At 35.1% G+C, this 27129-nt stretch overlaps 2 protein-coding genes across 2 annotated transcripts; one reads left to right on the top strand and one right to left on the bottom strand.

The window, feature by feature from the left end:
- Positions 1-460: 460 nt before the first annotated feature.
- Positions 461-11005, bottom strand: MAIP1 (matrix AAA peptidase interacting protein 1). The gene is made up of 5 exons (XM_077154600.1): positions 10285-11005; positions 6581-6652; positions 6020-6146; positions 4624-4771; positions 461-709 (listed from the first exon to the last, which is right to left on the bottom strand). The coding sequence occupies exons 1-5, from the start codon at positions 10729-10731 to the stop codon at positions 631-633; spliced, it is 873 nt and encodes a 290-aa protein (XP_077010715.1). The 5' UTR covers positions 10732-11005; the 3' UTR covers positions 461-630.
- TYW5 (tRNA-yW synthesizing protein 5) lies at positions 10768-27129 on the top strand. The gene is made up of 8 exons (XM_077154599.1): positions 10768-11136; positions 13580-13734; positions 17796-17865; positions 19679-19723; positions 20674-20811; positions 24097-24184; positions 24583-24699; positions 26729-27129. Exons 1-8 carry the CDS (start codon positions 11059-11061, stop codon positions 26983-26985), a joined length of 948 nt encoding a protein of 315 aa, XP_077010714.1. The 5' UTR covers positions 10768-11058; the 3' UTR covers positions 26986-27129.

Genomic DNA, 27129 nt, shown 5'->3' with positions numbered 1-27129 from the left:
TACGTATAGTTTTTTTTTCTCTATTATTTTATTTCTTTTTCTGTTGTCCTTTTATTTCTTTTTCTAAATCGATGCAAATGTACTAAGAAATGATGAATATGCAACTATGTGATGGTATTAAGAATTACTGATCATATATGTAGAATGGAATGATATCTAAATGTTTTGTTAATTTTTTTAATAAAAAAGTTAAAAAAAAAAAACTAAACCCTTACGCATACTTGAATTGATAGATAAATGCATTGACTACAAATAAGATATTTAAGGGCTATTAATTTAGAAAAGGTCTAGATTTTTCAAGAACTTCTTTAATAAGGTTATAAAATTAAAAGTTTGTGTATATATACATTTATATATAATACTGGAAATATGACTCCAATAATGTGTTGCTATTGCTGTTGTAGGGTTTTTGTTTTGTTTTGTTTTCTGTTTTTAGTGTCTTTTAAAGAAGGTGATACTCTGTGGAAAATATCTTATTGTATCAAGCCAATATTCTGCAGAGTATTTAAAAATAATATAAAATTAATCCACAGACTTGATTAAGTGAAAATCAAATGATTTCCAAATTTTTTTCTCCTTAGTTTTTCACAGCAATGCTAAAAGTCCATACGCTGATTTTTCCAAGAAAGATTATTCTAATAACTTTGTGTGTTCAATTCGTGCAATGGTCCAGTCAGGCTTTACTCCTTTTGTAAACTCCCTCTGGAATCTAGAAAACAAAATATAAAAAATAATGTGTAAATTATACCAATCCAAATACTTCATACTGTAACTACATAATTTGGAAGTGTATTTTAGAGGCTGCTTTTAGCAGGAAGCTAATGGTTAATGGTAAATAAAAATCAAAACAAAACAAAGAGTCTAATCAACTTTTCAATCACAAAAAAATACATACCCGCAAAATAGGAGGTGCATTCTCAACTAAAAGGAGCATTTATAATGGATCTATCCACATTTAACTTGTCAGCCCAAGAGGAAACCTGAATAATGTTAAATACTAGTTACAGCATAAGCCTAATATGTGGACAAATGAGTTGGTCTTAGGGTGATATACACAACACTCTAAATATACACCCAAGAATACATGAAAAATTGTTTTGCAAATAATATTGTTCCCAATTTAAGCATAGCGGAATTTGACTTACATGTAGAAAATCAGTCTTGAAACTAACAGGGTTTATGATTTGGAAAACTGAAAAATTTCTCTTAGGGAGGTAAATAAAAAGTAATCTGATAAGGGAGTAAAACATTTTTAAATGATCATCCTTCATTTTGCTATTTCTGGTAATTCTCTAAGAACCTGGTTACTCAAGAAATACACCCAAGAAACATCAGAAGAGATAAGTTTAAATTGACTACAGTATTTCTTTTACTGTAGTAGCATATATACAATATAAAATTTCACCTTTTAACCACTTTTAAGTATATAATCCAGCCGTCTTAATTGTATTGACAATGCTGTGCTACTACTGACACCATCCACCTCCAAAAAATTTTCCATCACACAAACAGAAACTCTGTATCAATTAAGCAGGACTCATTTCCAACCCCTGCCCCTGGTAACCTGTATTCTAATTTGGCTATGAATTTGCATATTCTAATTCCTTCACAGAAGTGAGCTTATATATATTTGCCCTTTTGTGTTTGGCTTATTTCGTTCAGCGTAATTTCTTCAAGGTCCATTCATGTTGTCATATGTATGTATCAGAACATTACTCCTCTTCATGAATGAATGAAAATATACCACATCTTGTTTATCCATTCACCTTCTGAGGGCACTTGGGTCTGTTTCCTCCTTTTGGCTACTGTGAATAATGCTGCTATGAACAATGGTGTACAACTATCTGTTTGTGTCCCTGCTTTCTAGTCTTTGGGGTGTATTTGTAGATGTGGGCTTGCCGGGTCATATGATTCTATATGCAACTTTTTGAAGAACCACCAAACTGTTTTTCATAGCAGCTGTACCATTTTACATTCCCACCAACAAAGCATGAATGTTCCTATTTCTCTACATGCTCACTGTTTCGGTGTGCTAAAGCCAACAAAATGCAATATACCAGAAGTGGACTGGCTTTGAACAATGAGGATTTGTTAGCTTTCAAATTTACAGTTCTAAGGCCATGAAAACGTCCCAATTAAGGTATCAAAAGGACATAACTTCTCTGAAGACCGGTTACCAGCTGTCAGATAGCAAAGTACTTAGTGATGCTTGGTCCTACTCTCCTGGGTTTCATTATTTCCAGCTTCTGGCTTCAATGGCTTCCTCTTCTCTAGGTATTTCCCAACTTCCCTCTGGGGCTTTTCTTTTGTGAGGTTCTTTCAATTTCATCTCTTAGATTCTGTATGTGATTTATCCTTTTATTAATGACTCAACTAGGATTAAGACCCTCCTCGAAGGAGGCAGTTCATTTCTCAACTGAAAATAACCTAATCAAAAGTTCCTACCTATGGTAGGTCTGCACCCACAGAAGAATGGATTAAAAGAGCATGATCTTTTCTGGGGTACATACATCCTGTAAACTACTACACTAGTCAATACTTATTTTTCACTTTTTTAATAGCCATCCTGTTGTGTGTGAAATGGTATCTCGTGGTTTTGATTTGCTTTTTCCTAATGACTAGTGATGCTGTGCATCTTTTCACATGCTTATTAGCCATTTGTACATCTTTCTTGGACAAACGTCTATTTGTCCAAGAAATGGCCCGTTCTGTAATGGGGATGTTTGCTTTTTTTGTTGTTGTTGACTTGTAGGATTTATTTTTATATTCTGGATATCAAACTCTTCTCACATATGTAGTTTTCAAATATTTTCTCTGAGTCTGTAGGCTGTCTCTCCCCTTTCTTAAAAATGTTCTTTGATGCAAAAAAGTTCTTAATGGGAATGAAGTCCAGTTTATTTATTTTTTCTTTTGTTACTTGTGCTTTTGGTGTAAAGTCTAAGAATCCACCACCTAATACAAGGTCCAGAAGATGTTCCCTTATGTTATTTTTCTAAAAAGTTTTATAGTTCTTGTTCTTATATTTAGATCCTTGATCCATTTTGAGTTGAGGTTTGTATATGGAGTGAGAGAGATCCAATTTCATTTTTTTTGCATATGGGTATCCAGTGTTTCCAGCACTATTTGTTGAAGAGACTATTCTTTCTCTATTGAGAGGGTTTGGCATCCTTGTCAAAAATCAATTGGCCATAGATGTATGGGTTTATTTCAGAACTCTCAATTCAATTCCACTGATTATATATCTGTCTTTAATGCATGTACCACACTGTTTTGATTACTGTAGTTTTCTAATAAGTTTTATAATTGGGAAGTGTAAGTTCTCCAATTTTGTTCTTTTTCAAGATGGTTTTGGCTATTAGGGGCCTCACTGTAGTATTTTTAAAATGAAAACATCTTAAAAAAGAGATAACCCAGTAGATTAAATTAAACAGGTATTTAAATACACGGAGTATTTTGGATAAATTCAAATAAAGCAAAATTCAGAGAAGCAAAAGCAAAAAGCACATTCTTTCAAGAAAAATGAAAATAATGAGGCTATCATTTCCCTTTTTCTTAGTGGAATAGAACACACAGTCTTTCTTAGATAATTTTTGGGATTTCTACTTGTTATTTAAAAGCAAGTTTGTATAACACTGGTTACATAATCATAGTATACTGTTTTAAATAAATATTAAATCATATATTTCCACTGACTTTTCACTAGTCTAAGCTTTATTAGAATAACCTAAATACTAAAGTGTTTCTTAAATAATTTGCTAATCTCCTAGTAGACTTTAGCTCCTTAAAGGTAAAAACCCTTCAATTATGATCTGAAACCTACCAGAATACTTGGCACATAGCAGACGATCAATAATAAGTCTACTAAATGAATGGTTCACTACATTTATGGCAGATTTTCCAAACATGGCCATAACAGAATCTCCCATCCCACATGCTCTTCTGCAATATGACCTTGTCACTTTCCCATAAAGAGGTGGAGTCTCACCATATCCTTTCATCCGTGCAGGCCCTGGGACTGCTTTGACCAGTAGACTATGGTGAAAATAAAGTTGTTATAATCCTAGGCATTGTCCTTTAATGCTCTAGCAGTTTCTGTTTTCTGCCTCCTGGAAGCCAACCACCAATATCAATGCCAGCCCAAGTCATGAGGAGACGACCTGGCAAATAAGACATCATGTGGCAAGAGAGAGAAGCCAAGAAGCACCGAGGGACCAGACATATGAGTGAAGAAGTCACTGTGGAAATGCAATCTCCAGCCCCTGATATCCCAGTTATTGCCAGGCGATGCAGAAACAAACCCCACAGCTGAGCCTTTCTGAAATTTCTGAGCCATAAAGTTGCAGGCAAAATAAATAGTTGCTTTAAGCCACTAAATTTTGGGACAGTTTTGTTATGTGGCAATCGACAGCTGAAACACCATTTAACTAAATTCAGCAATATTTCTTCTTTCTAATTTCTGAACACTCCTGTTTCATAGCCTTTGTGTCTTTATGACCTTTTCTATTCATAAATATCTGTCGAATTTCAATCTTTTCCTTCCTAAAGCTCCCTCTGATTTCCATACCTTCACACTACCTTCCATTTTCTAGGGAAAGAAAAAAAAGAAAATGTGATTAGACTTACTCATAACTTGCACTAAGAAGTTGTTTAGTTTTCACGTTCTGATCCCCCAATTTAACCTGGATTACACTGGCTCCACTTAAAGTTTCACCGGGGATGTTGGCACTGGTTAGATACCAAAAGCACATCAGGATGCTCACAAACTTCCTTCCTTAGAGAAAAAGCATACACACACACACAAATACAAATCACAATATTCTGTCATCCATATATCCAAAATGAAGTCAGAAATTGGTAGTAGTTATATAGTCATTACAGATTAAATGTTGTGTACACTTTAATCTAATCTAAGATACCTGTATTAATCCCTTATTTTTAAGAAATTCTCTTATGGCTTATGACATAATTACCTTCTTCCCTGCACTCAGTAATGACAGCTAGCATTTACTAAGTATATTCCATGGTTTATTTAAACTGAGGCATTTTCTATAATTATAATAATTTTACGGCAGATATCTGTGGTCAAACTGAAAACGGAAGGAGGGAGGGGACAAACCATTCTTTTTTTGCTGCTAGGTAATTTAATTCCACCTATCAGAAAGAAGAAAGACTTCTATTTACCTAATTCACTTTGCTGTGCCTGGTGATTAATGGCAATATCCTGTTTAAAAATCAGGTACTGACCATGATGTTGAGATGCAATTTGAAATAAAAAGGGAGAAAAAAATAATTATCACTAAAAATACCTCTACAAACGTTTCAAATTAACATGTGTATGAAAAGTTTTCTAACAATTAAAAGTACTATATCAGACTGACTCAGTAAGTGTGTTAACAGACTTCAGACTGCCTGTGTGTCAGGCACATAATACAAATATACAAATACCTGTAGAAGGAATGGATAAATAAATTAATGTTCATGAATGCCATAGGGAAAAATTTATGCACTGAACATGTACAAAAACCACAGGACCACTAAGGTTGTCCCAACTTGTTTCATTATCCCCAAATAAATCCAATTTGGAAGTTCTGCAGTTAATCTTACTTCTGAATCAGTTTTTAACTGATATTATTTATTTTCATTTTCTTTGAATTTAAAATGCTAGATTATTTCCTTCAAGTTAGGATATCAGAAATACAAATATTTTCACTTGAGAGGGAGCAGCTAGCCCTAAACAGGTTACTTTCATAAACCTATGATAATGTTCTCTCTCCTATGAATGAAGTATTAGTTGGGAAAAGTTCTAAGGTGAAGGGTATAAAGAATTATCAGTATATTTCAACTCTTCCAGAGTCAGGTCTTTAGTTATTATTTTCTTTGACGTTTTGTAAATATCCACTTGTGACATTTTGTAACTATCCACTTGTATGGATAAAACCCCACTGTTTCATGATTATCTCCCACTTTAGCTTATCTGAAAATTATAGATCATTTAAAGTTCACTATGCTCTAGCTTTACCTTTCTCATCATAGTAAATAGAGATGTTGCCTGTTGATGTATACACAATTTCATCTATGTCAGCAGCAAGGGCATTTTTGTGGCTGTCAGGCAATGAATTAACCTTTTCTTTCAATACATGTAGCACCTATGTTTGGAAAAAACAAACGATTAGTTCACCCTCTCAATTTTTAAAATATTTTCCAAAAGTAGTGTTTATCATGGAATGAATTTTTCTGAATTTATTTTTAAATTTACTACCATATATACACATCCTCAAAAGCAAGGTTAACAGGAATTTCTTCAAAAGTTAAAGCTGGAAGACATCTAATTATTTAACTAGTTCATTCCTGACAGAACATTCTATACAAGAGCAACTGAAAAACAACATATCAACTTATTTATTCCTTAAGTTGTAGGAGTCAATCATGCTTTTATATGACCCAAAGTACCCATATGGATAGACAGAAGGACTGCATATTGGATGATAGCAGACACACTATTTTTAAGAATAAATAAGTATAATGACATATCTACTGCAAAAGAATACTTATTTATTTAAAAAAAGAACTAAAAGTATACCTCTTTGGCCACAAGTTCTTCCAGTAGATCAAATTTACACTGTGAGAGTAACTTAGATACATGAGCAAAAGCCTTAAAAAAATAATGAAAAGGAGCGTTATTATTTTTAAAAATCATGCAAAACACCATACAATGTACAATGTTAATACTTAAATGGCAATAAAGGTGATAAACAATGTCAAATATTATAATAACAATATTAGGAATAAGTTAAGGGAGGGGAATCCCTGAGGATTCAAACAAATGTAAAAAAAAAAAAAGTGACATTCATGATTTTGAGACAATTAGGGATACAATCCTTGATTAGATATTTAGTGTTATTAAAGAATTTATTATTTTTGAGATTATAAGGACATTGTAGCTATGTTTTTTAGAGAGTTCTTTCTTTATTGTGATTCATAATAAAGCATCTATGGATAAAAAGATCTAGTATCTTGGATTTGCTTCTGTAAAATATCAGAGGTTGGCGGGAAGTAGGTCAGGGTGTAGATGAAAGACTGGCCACATGTGACAGTTATTGAAGTTAGATAATGAGTTGATGGAGGTTCATTATTCTCCTCTATCACCTGAACACATTACATCAAAAAAAAAAAAATAGGGGCCAAAACAAAGGGAGGAAGAGATAGGGAGTGAAGGAGGGAAGGAGGGAGAGAAGAAAGGGAGGGAGGGAGGGACGGAGGGAGGGAGGGAGGGACAGAGGAAGGAAACTCCCTCAACAGTATAGGCCAAATCACTATAACTCCCTGGTTTTAGCTGGTTTCCAAGCAATTCTTAGGAATGCCCACACATTTGACAGGTTGGGAAAGCTGTGAAAACTAAAGAATCCATATTTGGCAGCACTGACAGGGAGAACATTTCTTTTTAGCACATATAATTACATGACATTTTTCTTTCTTCATATGACCTTTCCACATGCGTACATTGCTATTCTTAGCAGTGAGAAATGAAATTGTGTAAGACTCAACCAACTGCAAGGAGCACTGTCTGCACAGAAAGGGAGACAAACTGTACAGTGGAAGAATTACGACAGAGGTAAAAACAGAATGGTATGGAAGGATACTGAAAAGCTACCTAACTCAATCTTGGCGGGCAGAGAGGGCTTCTTACAAGAAGTAACATGTAAGCTGAAGCCTGAAGAACTGGCAGGAGGAAGGGGGTGCCAGCAGGCCCATCAGAGAGCAGACATTACATAATGGAGTTGAATGCTGAGAGAATACATACATCCAAATGGATTCACGGACCCCTTGCAAACATTTTGAGGCAATCAGGGTTTAGAACCACTATGTTTAGATCAGCCTTCACATGTGGAAGACAGGTGATCATCTGCGCAAAGGAAACAAAGACCATAACCATCATAATGAAACCCAATCGTGAGACTCTAGTTTGTGTGGCTAAGGGAGCTCACATTGGAGCAAATTATCCTATAATATTGAACGGACAGGAGGCTGTCTTGATGACACCTTGATAACAGGAATATTCACAGGAGTTTTTGTAGAAAAGGCTAAAATGGGGTAAAATGCAAGCATGATATGAGAAAACAAATAGTATATGATTTGATGGCAATAATAGGGGGATACGTTATATGCACTTATCAGTGGAAAGGTGGGGGGGTCTACGGGGCTAATAAAGCTCTTTAAGGCCTGCCCAGCACTGGCTTACATAAGAACAGAAACTTGCTTAGATTGTATTTCACCATCTCGGTCTCCAGTGATTCAGCAGCATGCTTCATAATTTACTCATTATGCATCCTTGACCCAATGGTTTCACCTTTTTGGAACTTGGTTTTGTCACGTGTAAAGTGGGATTAGACTAAAATGAGGAGCCCTAAGGTCCCTTTCCATGTTCTATGACTGGAAAAAAAAGGGAAGGCACAAATGGTTCAGTGGTAGAATGCTCGCCTTACATGCAGGAGACCCCGGTTCAATTACCAGATCATGCACTGAAAAACAAACAAACAAACAAAAAAACCCATGATCTAATTATCTTCACAATCCAAGATAATATCTAATTGCTGGGACAGTAGCCTAAGAAAACAAAGGGAAATGGAGTTCAATGAGAGTAGATGCACTAGCTGGTGTTTTCTTACCAGACTATTCCCAAACCCTGAAATTACACCCAAAAAAGGGTCCAAATGCATCATGAGAACTAGTGGGATAAGGACTTTTGGGCCATGTCCTCATAAAACTCAGGTTTTGGAGAACTGATTTTCTAAATCTAAATGTTCTACTCAGTAACCCACTGGTTTACAGGAATTGCTAATATTTGTCATGGATGACCCAGATGTTCTTTTTCAAAGTCAAAATGCACAAAAATTGACTCAGAAAGGCAAAACTGTTTACATATTAGCTGAGGGGAGGCTGAAATAATTACCTGCTGGAGGACCATCAGGACGAGAGTGACTAAACAGTGCCCCAAACCTCTCTGTGGGCATCAGTGGGCATCATGCAGAATAATAAGATCATGCCAATTTAGCATGAATTAATAGCTATGCACAGACAGAAGATTTTGAGCACTGATGCTGAGCTAGACACATTAATCAGGTTTGCCCCTTGCTTTTTTATTTTGTTAAATACATAAAGCAGCCAAGAATTGATTCAGGGAAGCAAAAGTTAATACTGACATTGATTACATAGTTAAAAACATTTAATTTATAACTGATGAGTCCCAAAATAAATATAAATGGCTGTGACTGTAGACTGAAATAAATTAGGAGTAAAAATGTAATCAATGTCATTATTCAAGAATAATGCATAACGACTATACTCAGAATAATTCTAAGGTATATGGACATATGAACTAAGAAATAGCTATGACTTCTATTGTTTATCAGTGGTTCTGAAATGTCTGAGTGCAAAACAGTCTCTAAAGAGACTCAAAAGAATGCAATAGATGACCCTTCATCCTAAAAAAATGCATGTCCACACAAAATTCTGCAAGTAATCTCAGGACCCAAACAGACCATTTTGTGGCAGAAGTAAGGCAAGTATTCTAAGCCATTTAGAAAAGAGGGAAATATTTGCTAAATTCAGGGCTATAGAGCCACCAAAGGTCAAGATCTCAGTGTGTCGGATACTGTGCACCAGGAACCAGGCAGTCCAAGGAAAGTCTTGTAAAGGGGAAGACAGCTCATATACTAGTTATTCTTTAAGGAATATGATGGAAGGGAAATCTGTCAAATAGCTGGTAGGAAGTTTTGTCTTTGTACCAAATATTACCTTGTGGTACTTTGAAAATGTTATCTCGTTTATTCCTCGCAATAAAAAACAAAACAAAACAATATCCATTCATTCATTTAACGATTATTAAGCGGCTACTATGTACTAAGCACTGTTCCATGACCAAAAATTATCTTGCCGATGTGGAAAAGTCATGCTCAGAAAGGATAATCATACAGCTTTTAAACGAGCTTCGAAACATTTCTGTGTAATTAAAAACCTGTGTTTTCCACCACACTACGCTGCTCTATCCTCAAGTCTCCCTTAAATAGAACGGAAAAGTTCACCGGGGACTTGTCGGTGTTCCCACAAACGAGCCCTGCCTCATTCGCGACCGTACAGAAGATCAGCAGTTTCCTTTAAGTCAAGAAGTGGCCGGAGGGATATGTCTGGGCGACTATCCACGTTTGATAACGTGGGACCTCAACACTTCTTAGTGTAATACTTGAGTGCATGAGGCGGGCTGTTCAATCAGGCAACTACACAAACCTGCTTTGCTCCCTCAGAAAACTCTGCTATGCTGAATTCTCGGTCGAAATAGGCCCAAATAAGGAAGGCGTAAATTCGAGTCCGAACCCAGGTGACAGGGTTAGAGAATCCCAGGATGATCATCTTGGTTTTCGGGCGCTGTTGGGGCTGCTCCTCAGTGCTGTAGCAGCGTCGAGGTGGAACAGGAAAAGCGTCGAGGGCTGTGGAGAGTCCTGGAGGGCTGAGCAGGCGGCGCGGGGCGCCTCGAGAATGCAGTATCGAGGCCGGCTCGACCCAAGCGCCGCGAGGAAACAGGGCCGCTCCCGAGCCGAGGCAGCGGCAGCAGAAGCAGCAGGGTCTGGCCAAGTGTGGCCTTACCTCGGTACTGAGAGTCCAAGGTCGGGGGGCCTTGAAGGGCAGCGGCCCGAAGAACAGCAAGCGAGTTACGACGCGCGCAGTCAGCGCCATCTTTATGACCTTTCCCCTGGCGCTTGTCAGTGCAATGTCTAAAAGAAGTCGGTGGGAAGGTACCTCAGCGAGGTTGGGGAAAGAGTAGGGGGATAAAGCTTGTCTGCTGTTGCCCTCTAGTGAGGCCGTCCTATCCCTACTCTCCTGTCACAAAGCCCGTGCGAGGCCTTTCGGTCCTACGTCCCGCGTTTGAAACTAACTGCTCTCTAGTGTCCATTGAGCTTGCGGACCTTTTCTCCCGGATAGTGTTTCCGGGCGGATGGCGTGCTGAGGAACAGGATGGGATGCGGTTCCGGGACTTTGGAAGCGAGTCCGCAGTGAGGAAATATGGCTGGGCAGCGCCTCCCAGTGCCACGGCTTGAGGGGGTTTCGCGGGAGCACTTTATGCAGCACCTTTACCCGCAGGTGAGGTCCTCGCGCGGGGCGGAACCGCGTGAAATCGGAGGAGACGGGTTTTTACCACTCCTGGCGGCTTCGAACTGGTTTTCCGAGACCCAGGGTTTGGAAGGAGGGTAGGGGGCGTCAGGAGGTGGCTGGTTGGCTCTGCGGCCAAGAGAGAGGGCGCATGGGGAATGTTGGACTCATCTATTGAATTTTCCGGAGAAAACAGCTCCACAATGCTGGGGACCAAAATGACCGCAGAGTGCAAGAGACATTTGCATAAGCACTTTACTCGCTCCTCTAAGCCTACAGGGAAACAGTGGAAATCATCTGGGAAACTCCCACTTTTCTTGGATTGTAACTACCTGAGTTCTAGTTCAATCTAAAATGTCTTTTGATTTTTCGACGTCTAATTCGAACCTTAGTTTTTTAAAAGGAAAACTCAAAAATACTAGGATGGAAAAAAATGTTCACTTACAGTGCTTTGCAAGAGAGTTCAGGTTTCAGAAGGACTGCGAAAAAAGAGCCCAGCAGGTATTTAGAAAGAAAATCCACAGAATTACTAGTAGTCTCTTTAAAGGAAAAGTCAGCAGCAATTTTCTTGCCTGATATTTACTTCTATAAGGGTGGTAGTCATGGATCGACAGTTCTGAATATTACAAAAGTCAGAGATGAAGTTGTTTGGGGTTTCCCCCCCTTTTGGTGGTTATCGTACAAGATAGAATTCAAGCTTTCATTTATTTGGGGGACTAGTGCTAGATGGATTGTTTATTTACTTCCCCACCCAAACCCCTAGGATGCATTAGTCATGAGATGCCTGCAGGGCATTAGTTTCGTTGGGAAGATTGAATGATGAATGTGGAAGTGCTTTGTAAGATATATAGCATAAGGAGTCCTATTACTTGGTCTTCCTAGGCAAGACCTATGTTACAAAGTAAGTATTACTCGTTTTATAATGTAGAAAATTACGAACAATGCTCTGACCACAATAAACGAAAACTAAATAACAAAATCGAAAGGGAAAAAAAAGACCCACGTGGAAACACTTTCCCCTGGCAATGTTTCCTAGCACTTTCCACTGAGAAGACTTAGAAGTAATGACTTTGTAATAGCAATGAACACACCTATTACTTAGATAGTGGTTTCTAAACATTCCCCGCTAAAAGAAACCAGAGCTCCTTGAAGAAATGACTGAATGTAGGGCTAGGACAGAGAAATTATATGGGGTGCTAGTTTATGATATCTTACAAAAAGTAAAGAAGTGCTCAGGTTAAGATACAAGAACCAGTTTGATGTAACCCCTGTTGCCAAATCTGTGACAATTTGAGCATTAAAGTTTATCAATAGATTATAATCCAGTGATAAATAAGTGAAGATAGAGCTATTTTTACATTAGAATACCAAATACAGAAGAAATGATGGCATTTTTAAAAATCGCTAATTTTTGTCCTCCTGGTAATACTTGAGTCTGGCAGGAGTTACCTATCAAAGTTATCACGAATAATAGGACACAATATATGTATCACCTGTGTGATGCACACAACCTTCTTTTTGTGGCGCTCCTTCTGAAAAATGCATATCTAATCTAATCGTGAAGAAACTTCAAACAAAATTAAAGGGCATTCTGTAGAATAACTGACCCTTGAAAAATGGGAAGATCGTGGAAGACAGAGGCTGAGGAACTATTTCAGATTAAAGGGACTAAAAGAGACATGGCAACTAAAAGCATTGTGACATGCGTCCTGGTCCAGGAGAAGAAATAACAGTGAAATTCGAATCCACTTGGTCTGTGAATTATATAGTAGTATTATATCAGTGTTAAAGTTCCTGGGATTTTGATAAGTATTCTCTGGTTATATAAGATAATATCTTTGTTCTTAGGAAATACATTCTCTAAATACAAGTATTTAGAGATAAGGAACATGATGTCAGCAATTTATGCTAAAATGGTTCAGAAAAAAATGAAATTTTGTATAATAATATGCCTCTCTTCACATATCCTGAGAGTAGGAGCAAATGATAAAGCAAATGGATCAATATGTTGAATTAACAGTTGGTGAATTGTGGTAAAGAGTATATGGGAAATCTATTTCTGGCAACTTTTGTGTAAGCTTGAAATTATGCCAAAATTAAAAGTTACAAGCAGAATATATCTTATTATGAAGTACAAATTTCATCATTTACAGAATTTTGTCCAAAAACTATGAAAATGCATTATATAATCTCCAAATTTTTTTTATTTTGAAGCTGTTGATGGTACCACTGGCTTGTTTGCATCTTTGCTTTCTTGCTTTTTTTCCTCATACTTCCTCCTGTTTTAGTGACAGTATGAGCTGTCAGAAGTTTTGAGTTTGAGCTTCTTAAGATCAAGGATCATATTTTGTTTTTGTTCTCTATTGCCAAATATAGCTTTGATATATTATTGGTTTCTTCTGATCTTATTGTTACATATTTTTCCTGCTTACAGAGAAAACCTCTTGTGTTGGAAGGACTTGATTTGGGAGCATGTACAAGCAAATGGACAGTGGATTACCTAAGCCAAGTTGGAGGGAGGAAAGAAGTAAAGATTCATGTTGCTGCAGTTGCACAGATGGACTTCATTAGTAAGAACTTTGTATATAGGTATTTCCTTCTGAGGTTTACTCTGTCTGGGGATACAAATGACTTTCTAAAAACCTTTAAAAACTTTTGCATTATTATACAAAGAACATATGGCATTTCATCTTTTGGCTAGTGTCATGTAGTCATGGATAACTTAATGATTTTTAAAAAATCACTTTTAAAATACAAGAATTCTGTTTATGTGATTGTGCAAAGATGTTTCTAAAGACCGTTTTTTAAAATAGGGTGGCTGCCTTATACCTCCTGTAGTCATGGAAGGAATAGAGAATTTCTTCAAAGTTGGATTAGGATTAATTGATCTTGCCACACTTGTAACTATTATCTACAATAAGAAAGTCTAAAGTTTCTCTCCATAACCTGTTTTGATTTGTTATGCTCTTGTTGTTAGAAGATTTTCTAAGTCCGGATTGTTTTAGGTGGTGTAAGCCCATTTTTAGTTTTTCTGCAATATTTCGTATGTTCTTTCATCAACTTGGATAATTGTAAAAATCATACTTCATTTTCTCTTTCAACAAAATAATCTTAAATACCTTTAATTTTTCTCATGGTTGTCATTTTGTGCTTGAGTCTCTGAAAGGTGAAAGAAAAAAAGATTTAAAAGCTGCTCAATGTTTAAACTTGAAAGCTTTTTACAAATACTGTATCTTGTTGGTCTAATATGCTATTTATTCCTATGGGTTTAATTAAAAATGTTATTTCAAAAACAAACTATTTCCAAATTGAGCACATGCAGTTCCCAGCAAATTCAATCTTTTGAAATACCATGTAGTTCACAAAAGCCTTCAAATTAGAGATGAGTTTAACAGAGTTTCTAATGTCTAGGACCATTCCTTTCTCAGAATTTTCCAAGCTCATGTAGCAGTTGTTAAAGCATTTATAGGCTTTGATCCTTTAAATATTCACTATTATAGTTTTGGATTTTGTGGTAGTTAGATTCAGTTGTCAACTTGGCCAGGTGAAGGTGCCTAGATCTATTTGCTGTGGACATGAGCCAACGGTACATGAATCTCATCTGTTGCTGATTACATCTGCAGTCGCCTAGGAGGCTTGCCTGCTGCAGTGAATGATGTTTGATTTAATTGGCTGGTGCTTAAATGAGAGAACTTGATGTAGCACAGCCCAGGCAGCTCAGCATACCTCATCTCAGCACTCACAGCTCAGCCCAGGCCTTTGGAGATACAGAAAGGAATCACCCTGGGGAAAGATGTTGGAACCCAGAGGCCTGGAGAGAAGGCCAGCAGAGATCACCCTGTGCCTTCCCAAGTAAGAAAGAACCTCAGTTGAAAGTTAGCTGCCTTTCCTCTGAAGAACTAACAAAATAAATCCCCATTTATTAAAAGCCAGTCCATCTCTGGTGAGTTGCATTCAGCAGCTAGCAAACTAAAACACTTTTTAATAGACTATTAATTGAATTTTAATTACCATAAGTTTTTTCAAGAGTAAGTACTTTTCATTTTTTATCAAATCGAGAAAGTAGAGAAAGGTGCTGGAAATGATGAATATTTTGGAGTTAAATAATGTTTATCTTCCAAAAGGGCTAAGGTCATATATAACAAATGGGCATTAAAACTTCATCTTAAGTTGTTTTGATGTTTTGCATTGTCTTTTATATATATATTTTATCTATATGTACACATTTTTTTAACCTATAATAAGAAGAATCCTTCTACCGCACAAGACTTTCTTGCTCATAGCATCCTAACTTTAGTAGGAACAGTAAGAGTATGAAGAAGAAAGTAGTAAAAGCCAAAACTTAGAAAATTAGTGACCTTAAAAATATTTGATAAAGTGGAAAATCAATATATTGTAACCTCAAACTGAAATAATAAAATGTGAGTGTGTGTGTGTGTTGGGAGGATATGAATTCTCTTGTTTTCTAGTCATTCTATATGTCTGACTTCCTAGAGCCCATGATCTTAACCACTCTACCACACTTCTTCCCTTACTAATGCATATGCCAGTCCAGACAAATGGTACTTTAGTAGTAGTGGTAGCAGGTGCACTTCTTTTTGAATCATTCATAGATAGATAAGGCCTCAAGGCCAAAGAACTTGCCAACTCATATACCTTATTTCCCCCTCTCTGGGCTTTGCTTCTGCAGAAGTCATGACAAAGTACCATTACCTAAGGAAGAAGGTTGTTGGGGGTATCCAAATTCTGGTTCTCTGAGCTGAGCTCCTCTGCCTGCTCTTGTGGGGTTACCATCCTACCAAGGTCTTGAAACACTTCTGAGTTCTCTCTAGTAACAAGCTAAGTGTGTACAACTGCACCAGTAACAGAGGTAGCTGTGAGCCAGGTATGCCTCCCCACTGGCTCAGCTTCTCAAAGATGCTCTGGTAGGAATGAGGACTATATGGTAAGGTCAGAGATGGAAAATATTGAGTAAAGAGCATACCAAGTAAGTTTGATATAATTGGCCAGAAATTATATCTAAGAGGTGACTTAGTACCCTGCCTTGGTCTGAATAGATGGGAGGCTCCTATCTTCTCTCCTGCAATGTTCACTCTACAGAAAACCAGTGGCCTCAAATTCAGATTGCCATACATGCTCACAAGACCCACCAGTCCATAACTTGGCATCATTAAGAATTAAGATCTAAGAGAATTAAGTGATCTAAGATTCACTAAGAATACAGGGAACACACAGCATTTTAACAAGATAGTATCAGTGAGAGTCCTTGTACCAGTCCTGAGGTTGTTATTTGGTTCACCAAATGACACTTAATTGTAAAGGAACAAGACCATGGAGGTGGGTACAGAAATAACCTAGCATAGGTTACCCACATGGTCTATAGAAACCAGTAGGTTGATACATGCTGTAAACTTAGCTCCTAAGTTCCTCCAAGGTACATTCTCAGTTACAAGAGTTACACTGCATTCAGGGAAGCCAGAAAACTCTTCTTCCTAACAAGTATTTACACAGTAGTAGAACAGTGCAGAGATTGTAAAAATAGTGTTGCCTGATATCACGGCTTATATTCCACATTTATCTTAACCCAGTATGTTTCTAGGTAAACAGTACTAAGAGAAAGTAAACCCAATGGCTTCTCTCATGAAGAAAGAAGAAAAGGATTTTGTTAACCCACTTCCCTCATCCCCAGTACAGATTTTAAGTGGAAAGGTATTTGGTAGGAATAGTGAAAAACTTATAGTTCTAAACTTAGAAGTTTGGAGGTAGGGGAACGGGGGAAAAGATTTTGACCTAAATGTTTTAAGAACTTTTCATTGTCTAGTTTTTACTGAATAGGTATCACCTTCCTATTAGAGAACAGTACTTTCCATGTACTAAACTAGAAAGTTGAAGAGCTGTGATGGAACCCAGAGAAAAGATAGCTTTCTAGGCTCAAGAGTGTGAGGTAAAGGAAGCAGAAAATTTGCTTCCCCATTGTTCATCCTGTTCACCAGGATATGGGGAGTTACATGCATTTGAACATAAATTTTGAAGAAGAATGAAAATTGGTTACTTCACTGGAATTTTCCTTTAGCTACTCTTCGTAGAAAGAGAAGACTTAAAATGATACAGAGTGGTGCAGTAGGTTGAGAACAGTGTCACTGGCTTCTGTGTTCTGTGGTGGTTTCAAAAGGCAGATCAGCATCAAGGGCTTGGGGGAGGGGTCTTCACATTCACTGGACCATTTGTCTATCGTCTCTTCCAGAGTAGCAGTATTAGTATACTCCATTCATCATAAAATTTATTTTGCCATAACACTTGAAAACAGGTAGCAGTCAGAGCCTGAAAGTTTGTGTATTTCTGGAGGTAACCAGATTCCATGGAAAGAAACATTTTCCTATCAGTAACTTGAAATAGGAGGATGTTAACATAGGAGAAGAATCCATTTATACCATAGATTTAAAAGTCCAAAATTTCAGTCAACATAAATCAGAAAAGCATACTGCTAAATAGATTTTGAAAATACAGAATTCTACATTGTAGTTTATAATAAAAATTATGAATATTATAAAACAAGATCATATCCAACTCCAGCAAGACTGTAAATAGTGGATAGATTATTACTAGTTGATTTATTATTAAGTCCAAGGATTCTTTTGTGTTTCTTTTAGAACTTTACCTTTTGACAAGTTGGTCCAGAGGGCAGCTGAAGAAAAGCATAAGGAATTCTTTATTTCAGAGGTAATTGTTTTTGATGTCTTTTCTTTAGAAAGCATCGATATCTATATACTAAATAGATTTTCTTATAAAAGAACATTAGAGCTTTAAAAGCTGTAGTCTTCTCTACTAGCCATTCTTAAGGTTTGGTCTGATATACCATAGATCCTAGTTCTGCCGTTCATTAGCTCTCAAACCATGGCTAAATTATTTTTCTGTGCCTTAGTATACTCATCTATAAAGTAGGGTAATAACAATATCTATTTTAAAAGGTTTTTGTGAGGATTAATTAAATAAAATCTGTAAAGTAGTTTACACAGTGCCTGCCACATAGAAACTATTCATTAAATGTTTAACTACTGGTATTTCTTCTTTTGAAAATGCATTGGACTCATATGCCAAGTTAACTGCTAAGAGCTTTATTTTCATTTCTTATTGACTATTAGTTTCCCTACTTTATTATTGTTAGTTATTAATAATATCATTTCTATTATGTATTGAAGTATATGAGATTGTTTAGGGTTCAATGCATCTACAAAGTTCCTGTTATTAGTAATCTCATTTCTATTATGTATTGTTGTAATATGTAATTTTTTAGGATTAAATGTATCTGTAAAGTTCCTTTTTCCAAATAAAGACTAATTCATGAGTATAAGGAGTTAGAAAGAACTTTAGCATATTTTTTGAGGAAATACGGTTCAACCCATAACGAGAAGTAAAGTCTGAAACGTTTAGAAAGTATGTAAATAAAGTGAACATAGACTGTCAGTTCAGTTCTCCAGGAAGTATATACTGAGATACAATTAGTACAAAAAGTTTATTGAGGAGAATGCGTAGGAAAAGGGAGAAAACAGGATTGGGTAGGGGAGCCATCAGAGGGCAATATAAGTCTGACAGTCTCTGCCTGCCCAATAGGGAGTTCATGAGCAAAGACTGCCTAGTAGAGGAGTCCTGTGTTTGGGGGAAATGTCTAGGCCTTTTATCATTATGCTTAGTCATTAGTTGGGACCATCCTAGGAAGAGTATGAGATGAGTTCAAAGGCTGATTTGGACCTGAAGGAGTTAATAGTTGGCAGCTCTAGGTTAATTACACTGCTTTCCACTGAGTTTTAAGTCCTTTCTTAAAGGGGGAATCTGAGCAGTGGATCTTTTTGTCTGCCACATGAACTTATTTTTGAAATCCTGAAACATTAGAACTTGTCTAAAACTCTTAGAGATTTGATAAACAAATCAAAATTATCAGTTAAGTATAACTTAATTGTTTAAATGTAGCAATCTAAATTTGCTGCTATGAAGTGATCTATTTCTAACTTATTCATAAGCTGGCTCTTTGGATTTGGCTTGAGAATGCGTATGATCCGAGATAGGCTTACCTTGATAAAATGCAATGTTCCAATTTTTTTTTTAATTTAAAGTATAAGGTATTTTATTGAGCTCTTATTCTACGTTTGATTTATATTAAAGAAATCTGTTGTTAGCCCTCAACAGTACTTTGAGATCATGTGTGCTGTAGAAATGGGAATTATTTTATAGTTTTAAGACATTGTTAAAGAGTCTAAATAATTTGAGGTATAAAGAATAGATTAAGCATTGTGACTTTAGATGTGGTAGGTGTATGATACCTTTAAAATTTATTTTACTTAATGTTTTGTGTATCTAGTCATTACAAACAACAAATAAAGGCATTTCTTCATATTGCCACCAGAGAGCATTAATAGAAAGGGTATGATAACTGAATTTTTTAGAAAATGACTTGATTGGGTTAGATTTTAAGCCTTGTTTCCTTCTTAATATTTTTAAACGAATGCTGATGCTATTTTTCTTTCGGATGTTTAAGGATGAGAAGTATTACTTAAGGTCACTTGGGGAAGATCCTAGAAAGGTAAGATTTCTGAATGTAAAAAAAATTGCTTGAAACCTAAATGGATGTATAGGTGTGAACTGGCCCTGTAGTTCTTATACTGACTGACATATAACCTATTTTACCCTTTTCCAGTCTTGACTCAGTAAATTGTGTCCATGAATAAGAAATAATTAAAAGTTGATTACTTATTTTCAGACATTGAAATATCAATATAATGATTCAGCAGTCATACTCATTTGTTAAATCCTATCTTGTCTGTTATACTCTCCTTTTTAAATAACATATTTACATAAAACCATAAAATCTTAGTGTTTAAAGATATCTACTCTAATCTCTACACATTAAAAAAAAATCCCTTCTACTGCATATTTTAGAGATGACTTTTCAACTAAAAAAATTCTAATATAAGATAATTATTAAAATCTTGATCATTTCTAGGCTTTGTGTATTCAACTAGCACATTAATGTGGCTACACTGTCAAGAAGTGGTCTCTAAAATAGTACAAGTGAAATTATATTTTCCCCTGTATGTCAACATATAATTCTTTACCTTCTACATTTTCTCTTCTCCCCTCAGTAGAACTCACAGGTTTTACTTTGTTGATGATGTTCAAGTTGTTGACTTAAAATATATAGTAATAGAGTAGATAATAAATGTATAATTCTTGCTTAAAGTAAGAAGAACTTTTATATTAATAAATCATATTGAGCTTAATAATAGTGATATTGAGTTTGCAATTCTGTTGTAAACTGTTATTCTTTTATTTGAATGATCAGGTTTTGGCAGATGGGCTTTTCTAGTATTTTAAAGTAGTGAGCCAAGTTTCGCTCCTCTCCTTCATGTTATGAGGTCTATGGCAGCCTTAGATAAAATAAGCATTATACTACTGTTGTGTTTATTATTTAAATTCTTTCCAGATACTATATTTTTAATCTAATTTTTTATTATGGTATTTCTGTCAATGCAGGATGTTGCAGATATCAGAAAACAGTTTCCATTATTGGCAGGAGATATTAAGTTTCCAGAATTCTTCAAAGAAGAGCAATTCTTTTCCAGTGTTTTTCGAATTAGTTCACCAGGATTACAACTTTGGACCCACTATGATGTATGCTACATAATGTAAACTCTAAAGCTATAGTAGATTTTTAGTATTTATGGATTTTAACATTCATGGTTTCAGCTTTTTGTGGGCTAAAGATCTTTGACATGTAATTTGCTAGAACGTGAGTTTTGAAATCACGTGTTCTGCAAGGCAGTGGTGTGAGAGTGAATTATTCAGCTAATGCCTAAGCCTAGTTAGTTCCTCACATTTGTAATTCTGTGTAGTCTTGTTCTTGATTCATCATCATATATATATGATGATGTATATATATATACACACACACTGTTTTATGAAGTGTTTTTTTTGTGTGGTTTTTTGAGTGTGAAAAATGACCACTAGATGAGGTTGGTGAATTATGAAAATGAAAAAAGTGATAAATTTATGATATAAGAATATGTGAGTGGTATACAGAACTCTGGATCAAACTGATATTCAGGAGAAATTATAAGAATTTGAAGCTATTTTAAGATCTTAGGATATATATCCCTTAATGTTAAGTATTTTCTCTATTTGTAGAGTGGCAAAATGCATAGAATATTGATCTTGATTATTTCTAGTGTAGTAATTTTTTTTCTCATATACATATGTGTGTTTTTACTTTTTTGTATAGTGAAATACAACATATATATACAGAACAATAAATTTCAAGGTACTTTTCTTTTGAATGCTTTATGGCGGGATCACATTTCATTGTTTTTCCATGTCAGTGTCCATCATTGCAGCACCATTTGTTGAATTTTTGTTTGTTTGTTTTTTGGGGGAAAGTGCGTGGACTGGAAATTGAACCCAGGCTCCGGGTACATTTAACAAGTAGTTATAGAGCAGATTTTAAAGTTTGGTATGGGTTACAGTTCCATGATTTTTCGTTTTTTCTTCTATCTGCTTCAAGATACTAGAGACCAAAAGAAATATCAATATAATGATTCAGCAGTCATACTCATTTGTTAAATCCTATCTTGTCTGTTATACTCTCCTTTTTAAATAACATATTTACATAAAACCAGTAAACTTCAAAGTACATTGTGGCAATTGGTTGTAGAACAGATTTCAGAGTTTGGTATGGGTTACAATTCCACAATTTTGGGTTTTTATTTCTAGCCACTCTAAGATACTGGAGGCTAAAAGAAATATCAGTATAATGATTCAGTACTCATACTTATTAGTTAAACCTTAGCTTCTCTGTATAACTCCATCATCACCTTTGATCTTTCTCCCACTTCTTAAGGGTATTTGGGCTGTGGCCATTCTTAATTTTTCATTTTGGAAGGGGCTGTTGATAATATGAGATAGGGAAATGGAACTAGTTGATGTTCTGGAGAGGCTGGCCCCTCTGCGTTTCAGGACCTACCTGGTCCAGGGACCCATCTGGAAGTTGTAGGTTTTGAAAAGAAACCCTAGTGCATGGAACCTTTGTAGAATCTTGTATAATGCCCTAGGTATTCTTTAGAATTGGCAGGAATGGTTTTGTTTGGGGTTTGGCAAGTTATGATAGATAGCAATGTCTAACTGAAGCATGCGTAAGAGTGACCTCCTGAGTAGCCTCTCGACTGTATTTGAACTCTCTCAGTTGCTGATACCTTATTTGTTATACTTCTTTCCCCCCTTTTTGACTGGATGGCATTGTTGATCCCATGGTGCCAGGGCCAGGCTCATCCCTGTGAGTCACCTCCCATGCCACCAGGGAGACTTTCATCCCTGGATGTCATGTCCCACATAAGGGGGAGGGCAATGGTTTCACTTGCAGAGTTGGGCTTAGAGAGAAAAAGGCCACATTTGAGCAACCAAAGAGATCCTCCGGAGGTAACTCTTAGACATACCTTTAGGTAGACTAAGCTTCTCCGCTACATACATAAGCTACACAAGAGCAAGCCTCAAGATCAAGGGCTTAGCCTATTGATTTGGGTGTCCGTAATGTTTGACACAGTATCCGGGGTTTCCTGGTGGCAAAGTTTAATAGTTCCATAATTTTTCTCCCATTCATCAAGGAACTTTCCAGTACTTTTTGATTATCTGCTTAATATACTCTGGGATGTATCCAGGCATTACATTAAGCTCTACAGGATTAAAGATTCTCATTCTTATTCTGGGCTCCCTGTGTTTGGATTGTTTAAATGGTCTATCCAGTATAAGTGTTTTTAAATTTTTAGAAATATTAGTATTTTGTACAATGTGTGGAATGTGAAGGTACTTAGGCTGCTAAAACAATGTATAATAGGTTTCTAAAAATAAATGTTTTTTTAATGTTCTCAGTCAAGCTATATTATGTCTTATATGTATATTTTATAATTTATCTGCAGACTTCTTGGGAAGATTTTAACAAATTTAATGATAAACTTATGAGACAGACATGAAATCTTAACATGCTGGTTTTTTTAAGGTCTTACATGAATGATGTGGCAAGAAAATGATGTGGTAACTCAAATACATTTTTAACTGTATTCTGTGACATAAATTTTAAGTAGTATCCCTTTTGCTTGTGTTTTAATGGATTATAATATATAAACTTTTATTTATCAAAGAAACAGTAGCTGTAACTACACAGTTAAAGTTACATAAGAGTACTAGAAGGAGAAACGGTATGTTGAAGTGATATGTGAATAATCATGACTATGTCCTACTTATTACATATTTTAATTCCTTAGCTGAGAATTATGTCTCTGTCTTTTAACATTTTTCACAGTCTGCACCAAGAGCATACACAGAGAAAGTCATGACTGCCTCCATTAATATGTATTTTAAGAATATTTGCCAGATTATATTACTGTAGAAATAATATGGGGACCAAGACTTGTATAACTAAACTATAGCTGGCTAGGTATTAAGAGTATACCATTGGTTGCAGTAGTACCTTTTATTTCCCCCAGTACCTAATTTTTCACATGCTTTCAGTCTGTTGTCTGTTGAACTTATAGCATTCCTTGACAGATTGATAAAATAAATATTAACCAAAGATAGTCTCAAATAGGTTTATCCACCCTCACTGCTGGTTCATAGCAAAACAAGGGCAAATAGTTTCCTGGCTGCAGTTTTCTTAATGGCTTGCCATTCCTTTCAATTTTAAGGCAGTCCTGCAGAAAAGGCACAATTGTATGTGGAACACAGATGTTTTCATTGTTAGATTAAGATATTACTGTAAGTGTTTTATGCAGTGGAAGTCAAGTCTTTATAGAAAAAGAGAACTTTTTTTGCTACAGGGTAAGATTTTGTAGTTACCTGTTTGGAATACCATTGTTCTTTTTATTTGAGATTTAGATCCTGCTTATCCATAAGTTCTTATTTGTTCTTCAGGTTATGGATAACTTCTTAATACAAGTGACAGGAAAAAAACGTGTTGTACTCTTCAGTCCTCGAGATGCTCAGTATTTATATTTATCAGGTACTTTTTTTGTTTTTAAGTTCATATCTCTCCTCTAGTTTAATCACTACTCTTTCAGAAGTCTCTTTATTCCCATAGAAAAACATTTTAGGACTCCTTCCTAATTATACTGTATTGTGTTCTCCATTGTGTATGTTTATACACATAATGATAGGCTATACAAAGAATGAGATTTTCAAGTTATCTTAATTATATTACCTGGGTGTCAGTGGCCATAATTAGAGGGTAGGTCATTGAAAATTATATTAGGATTTGGGAGAATAGCAATTGTTCTCACATTGTGGGTACAGTAAGTAATTTTACAAAGAAGAATAAATTTTCAAATTTGTATTTGTGCTTGCTTTTTAAAAAATTCTAACTTTACCCAATCTTTATCATCTTTTTGGGGAATTTTTCAGGTACTAAATCAGAAGTGCTAAATATAGATAATCCAGACTTTGCTAAATATCCACTCTTTTCCAAGGCTAGAAGGTATGAATGTTTCCTCGATGCTGGAGATGTGTTATTCATTCCTGGTAAGATTTTTTAAACCTCAGTAATGTACTGTTTTAAAAAGATGTACTCTGTCAATCATCCTTTGGATGAATTTTTAGTACAAAATTTTATTTATTATATGTAGCCAAGATAATTTCTATACACAACTGTGTGTGGTTTTAAAATATGCTAAAGGCAAATTCTTACAAAATTAACAGAAACAGCCATATAAATATTACTATACTCTAAGTTATTTTATTAAATAACATAAAGCAAGACACTTTGTATATGGGAAAAGATTATGCCTGTTTGATTTCTTTAAATAATTGTATTTCTAAAATATTTGCATATTTTAGAACTTTATCACTAAAGTATTAAGAAATGGTAAGTATTTTTCAAAGACGTACAGAGATTCTATTAAATATCAAAATTTCATAATCTCAACGCCTGATATCTTGAGTGCATTTTTTTTCTGTACACAGTCTAAGTGTCACTTAATGTCTTCATATAATGAATGGGCATTGGTTTGAAAGTCCATAAAATTTCCATGTGGTTCATAACCAGAGCAGAGTAATTAAAATCTGCAATTAGTATTCAAAAGTGAACCCCTGAAAATTATTAAAATCATAATTAAGATTAAAGGGGTGCCATAACAAATTCTATTTTTATTGTTGTATTTCACATTTCTAAATTATTAATAATTATTAATACCTCTTTTTTGCTGCTAGTAGTAATTAAAATAAGATTACTAAAAATATGATCTTATTTGGGGCTAGATTTTAAGTTCCTTGAGGATAAGAAAATCATGTCCTATTAATCTGTATTCCCTAAAGGGCCAGCTATAATGTCTTTCATGTAATCAACTACAAAAGTTTGATACTTTGACTTCTTATTTGTAAATTCATTGAAAGCAATCATTAACCTTTAAATTTATATTTAAATTTGGGGGTTTTATATCTTTGGAGCATGAGTAAAGATGATGCATTATTTCATTTATTCTGTGTGCAACTTTAAAAAGAAAAAAAACCTAAAATTTGCATATATCTTGAAACAAAAGCCCAGCTTTGCATTTAAATTTAACAAAATGGTCAGCTTTTTTGCCTCTACAATATTGGATAATTAAAAAAAAAAAGATTCTGAGAGAAAAAGTATAAAACCATGTTTGAAAATTGGTTTTGCAAATCAAAATATTTTGTTTTTCTTAGAGCACTCAGTTAGAACGAGCTTTTCTAACATTTAGCATCTTGTAAATCTTCCTTTCTCCAGTTCATAGGATTAAATGTTTTTTTGACATCCTACTGTTTGGTCTTGATTAAATTGTGGTGTTACTTTAGTATTCCTATAGCACCTATGTTTTGAAAATCTTTAGACTTAATTGAAAACAAAGAAATAACTTTTTAATGGAGGTAAAAAAAAAATTAACTAGCCATATATGATAAAATTTATCCTTTCTACCACCAAATTGTTGGCTTTAGTTTTATATATTTATTATAATAGAGCTGAAGAAAATATAAGATGATTATAATTGAATTAGAAATATAAAACTAAGGAGGCTACAATAATGAATGCAAATTTAAGCAAGTTAAAAAACCAAACTGCAGCTTGAACAGGAAGTCTTTGAGAACTAAAGTACAAGATTGCAGTACTGAATCAGGGAATGTCAGTGATACTCTTCAAATTGAAATGTTCTGTGTACAAAAAAGTAAATACTTTTGATGTGGTTGTATGACTGAGGAAGTATAAACAATTAACACAAACCGCAGCCCCAAATTATGGAACTACAAAACAAATATAACTTTATTATGTCTTTCGAATTAAAAGGGAAAATTGCCATTTCCAAAGGTTTTTAAAGTAAGGATTTTTCTATTAACACTTTAAATTGGTTGGCAGTTCAGAAAAGTTAAAAGGATTCTTTTAAAAGTTGGGATAATGTGTTATTGAAGGGATCTCGTTACAAGGATTATTTTTTACATTGGTTATATGCAATTTGTGATATTTCACTGACATTTTGTGTTTTTTTTTAACTGTAGGGTTTATTTTTAACTTTTTTTTTTTTTAAACTTTCTCCAGCTTTATGGTTCCATAATGTAATTTCTGAAGAGTTTGGAGTAGGAATGAATATCTTTTGGAAGAACCTTCCTTCTGAATGCTATGATAAGACAGATACCTATGGAAACAAAGATCCTACAGCAGCTTCAAGAGCTGCACAAATTTTGGACAGAGCTCTAAAAACACTGGCTGAATTACCAGAGGAATACAGGGACTTCTATGCACGTCGAATGGTCTTACACATTCAAGACAAAGCCTATAGCCAGAACTTTGAATAAAGAATGCAGTACCATGAATTTTTAAATACATTTCAGCTCAAATATTGGGAAAATATAACAAGATATAAATCATTTTGTAAAAGATTCATTCTTTGTTAAAATAAAGATCTATAGATTTGTAGATTAAAAAAATATAAAGGGATG

The sequence above is a fragment of the Tamandua tetradactyla genome, chromosome 3 (assembly GCF_023851605.1).
Source record: "Tamandua tetradactyla isolate mTamTet1 chromosome 3, mTamTet1.pri, whole genome shotgun sequence".
NCBI classification, from domain to species: Eukaryota; Metazoa; Chordata; class Mammalia; order Pilosa; family Myrmecophagidae; genus Tamandua; species Tamandua tetradactyla.
The sequence above is the reverse complement of the archived record's forward strand: the minus strand, read 5'-3'. Positions and strand labels throughout refer to the sequence as shown.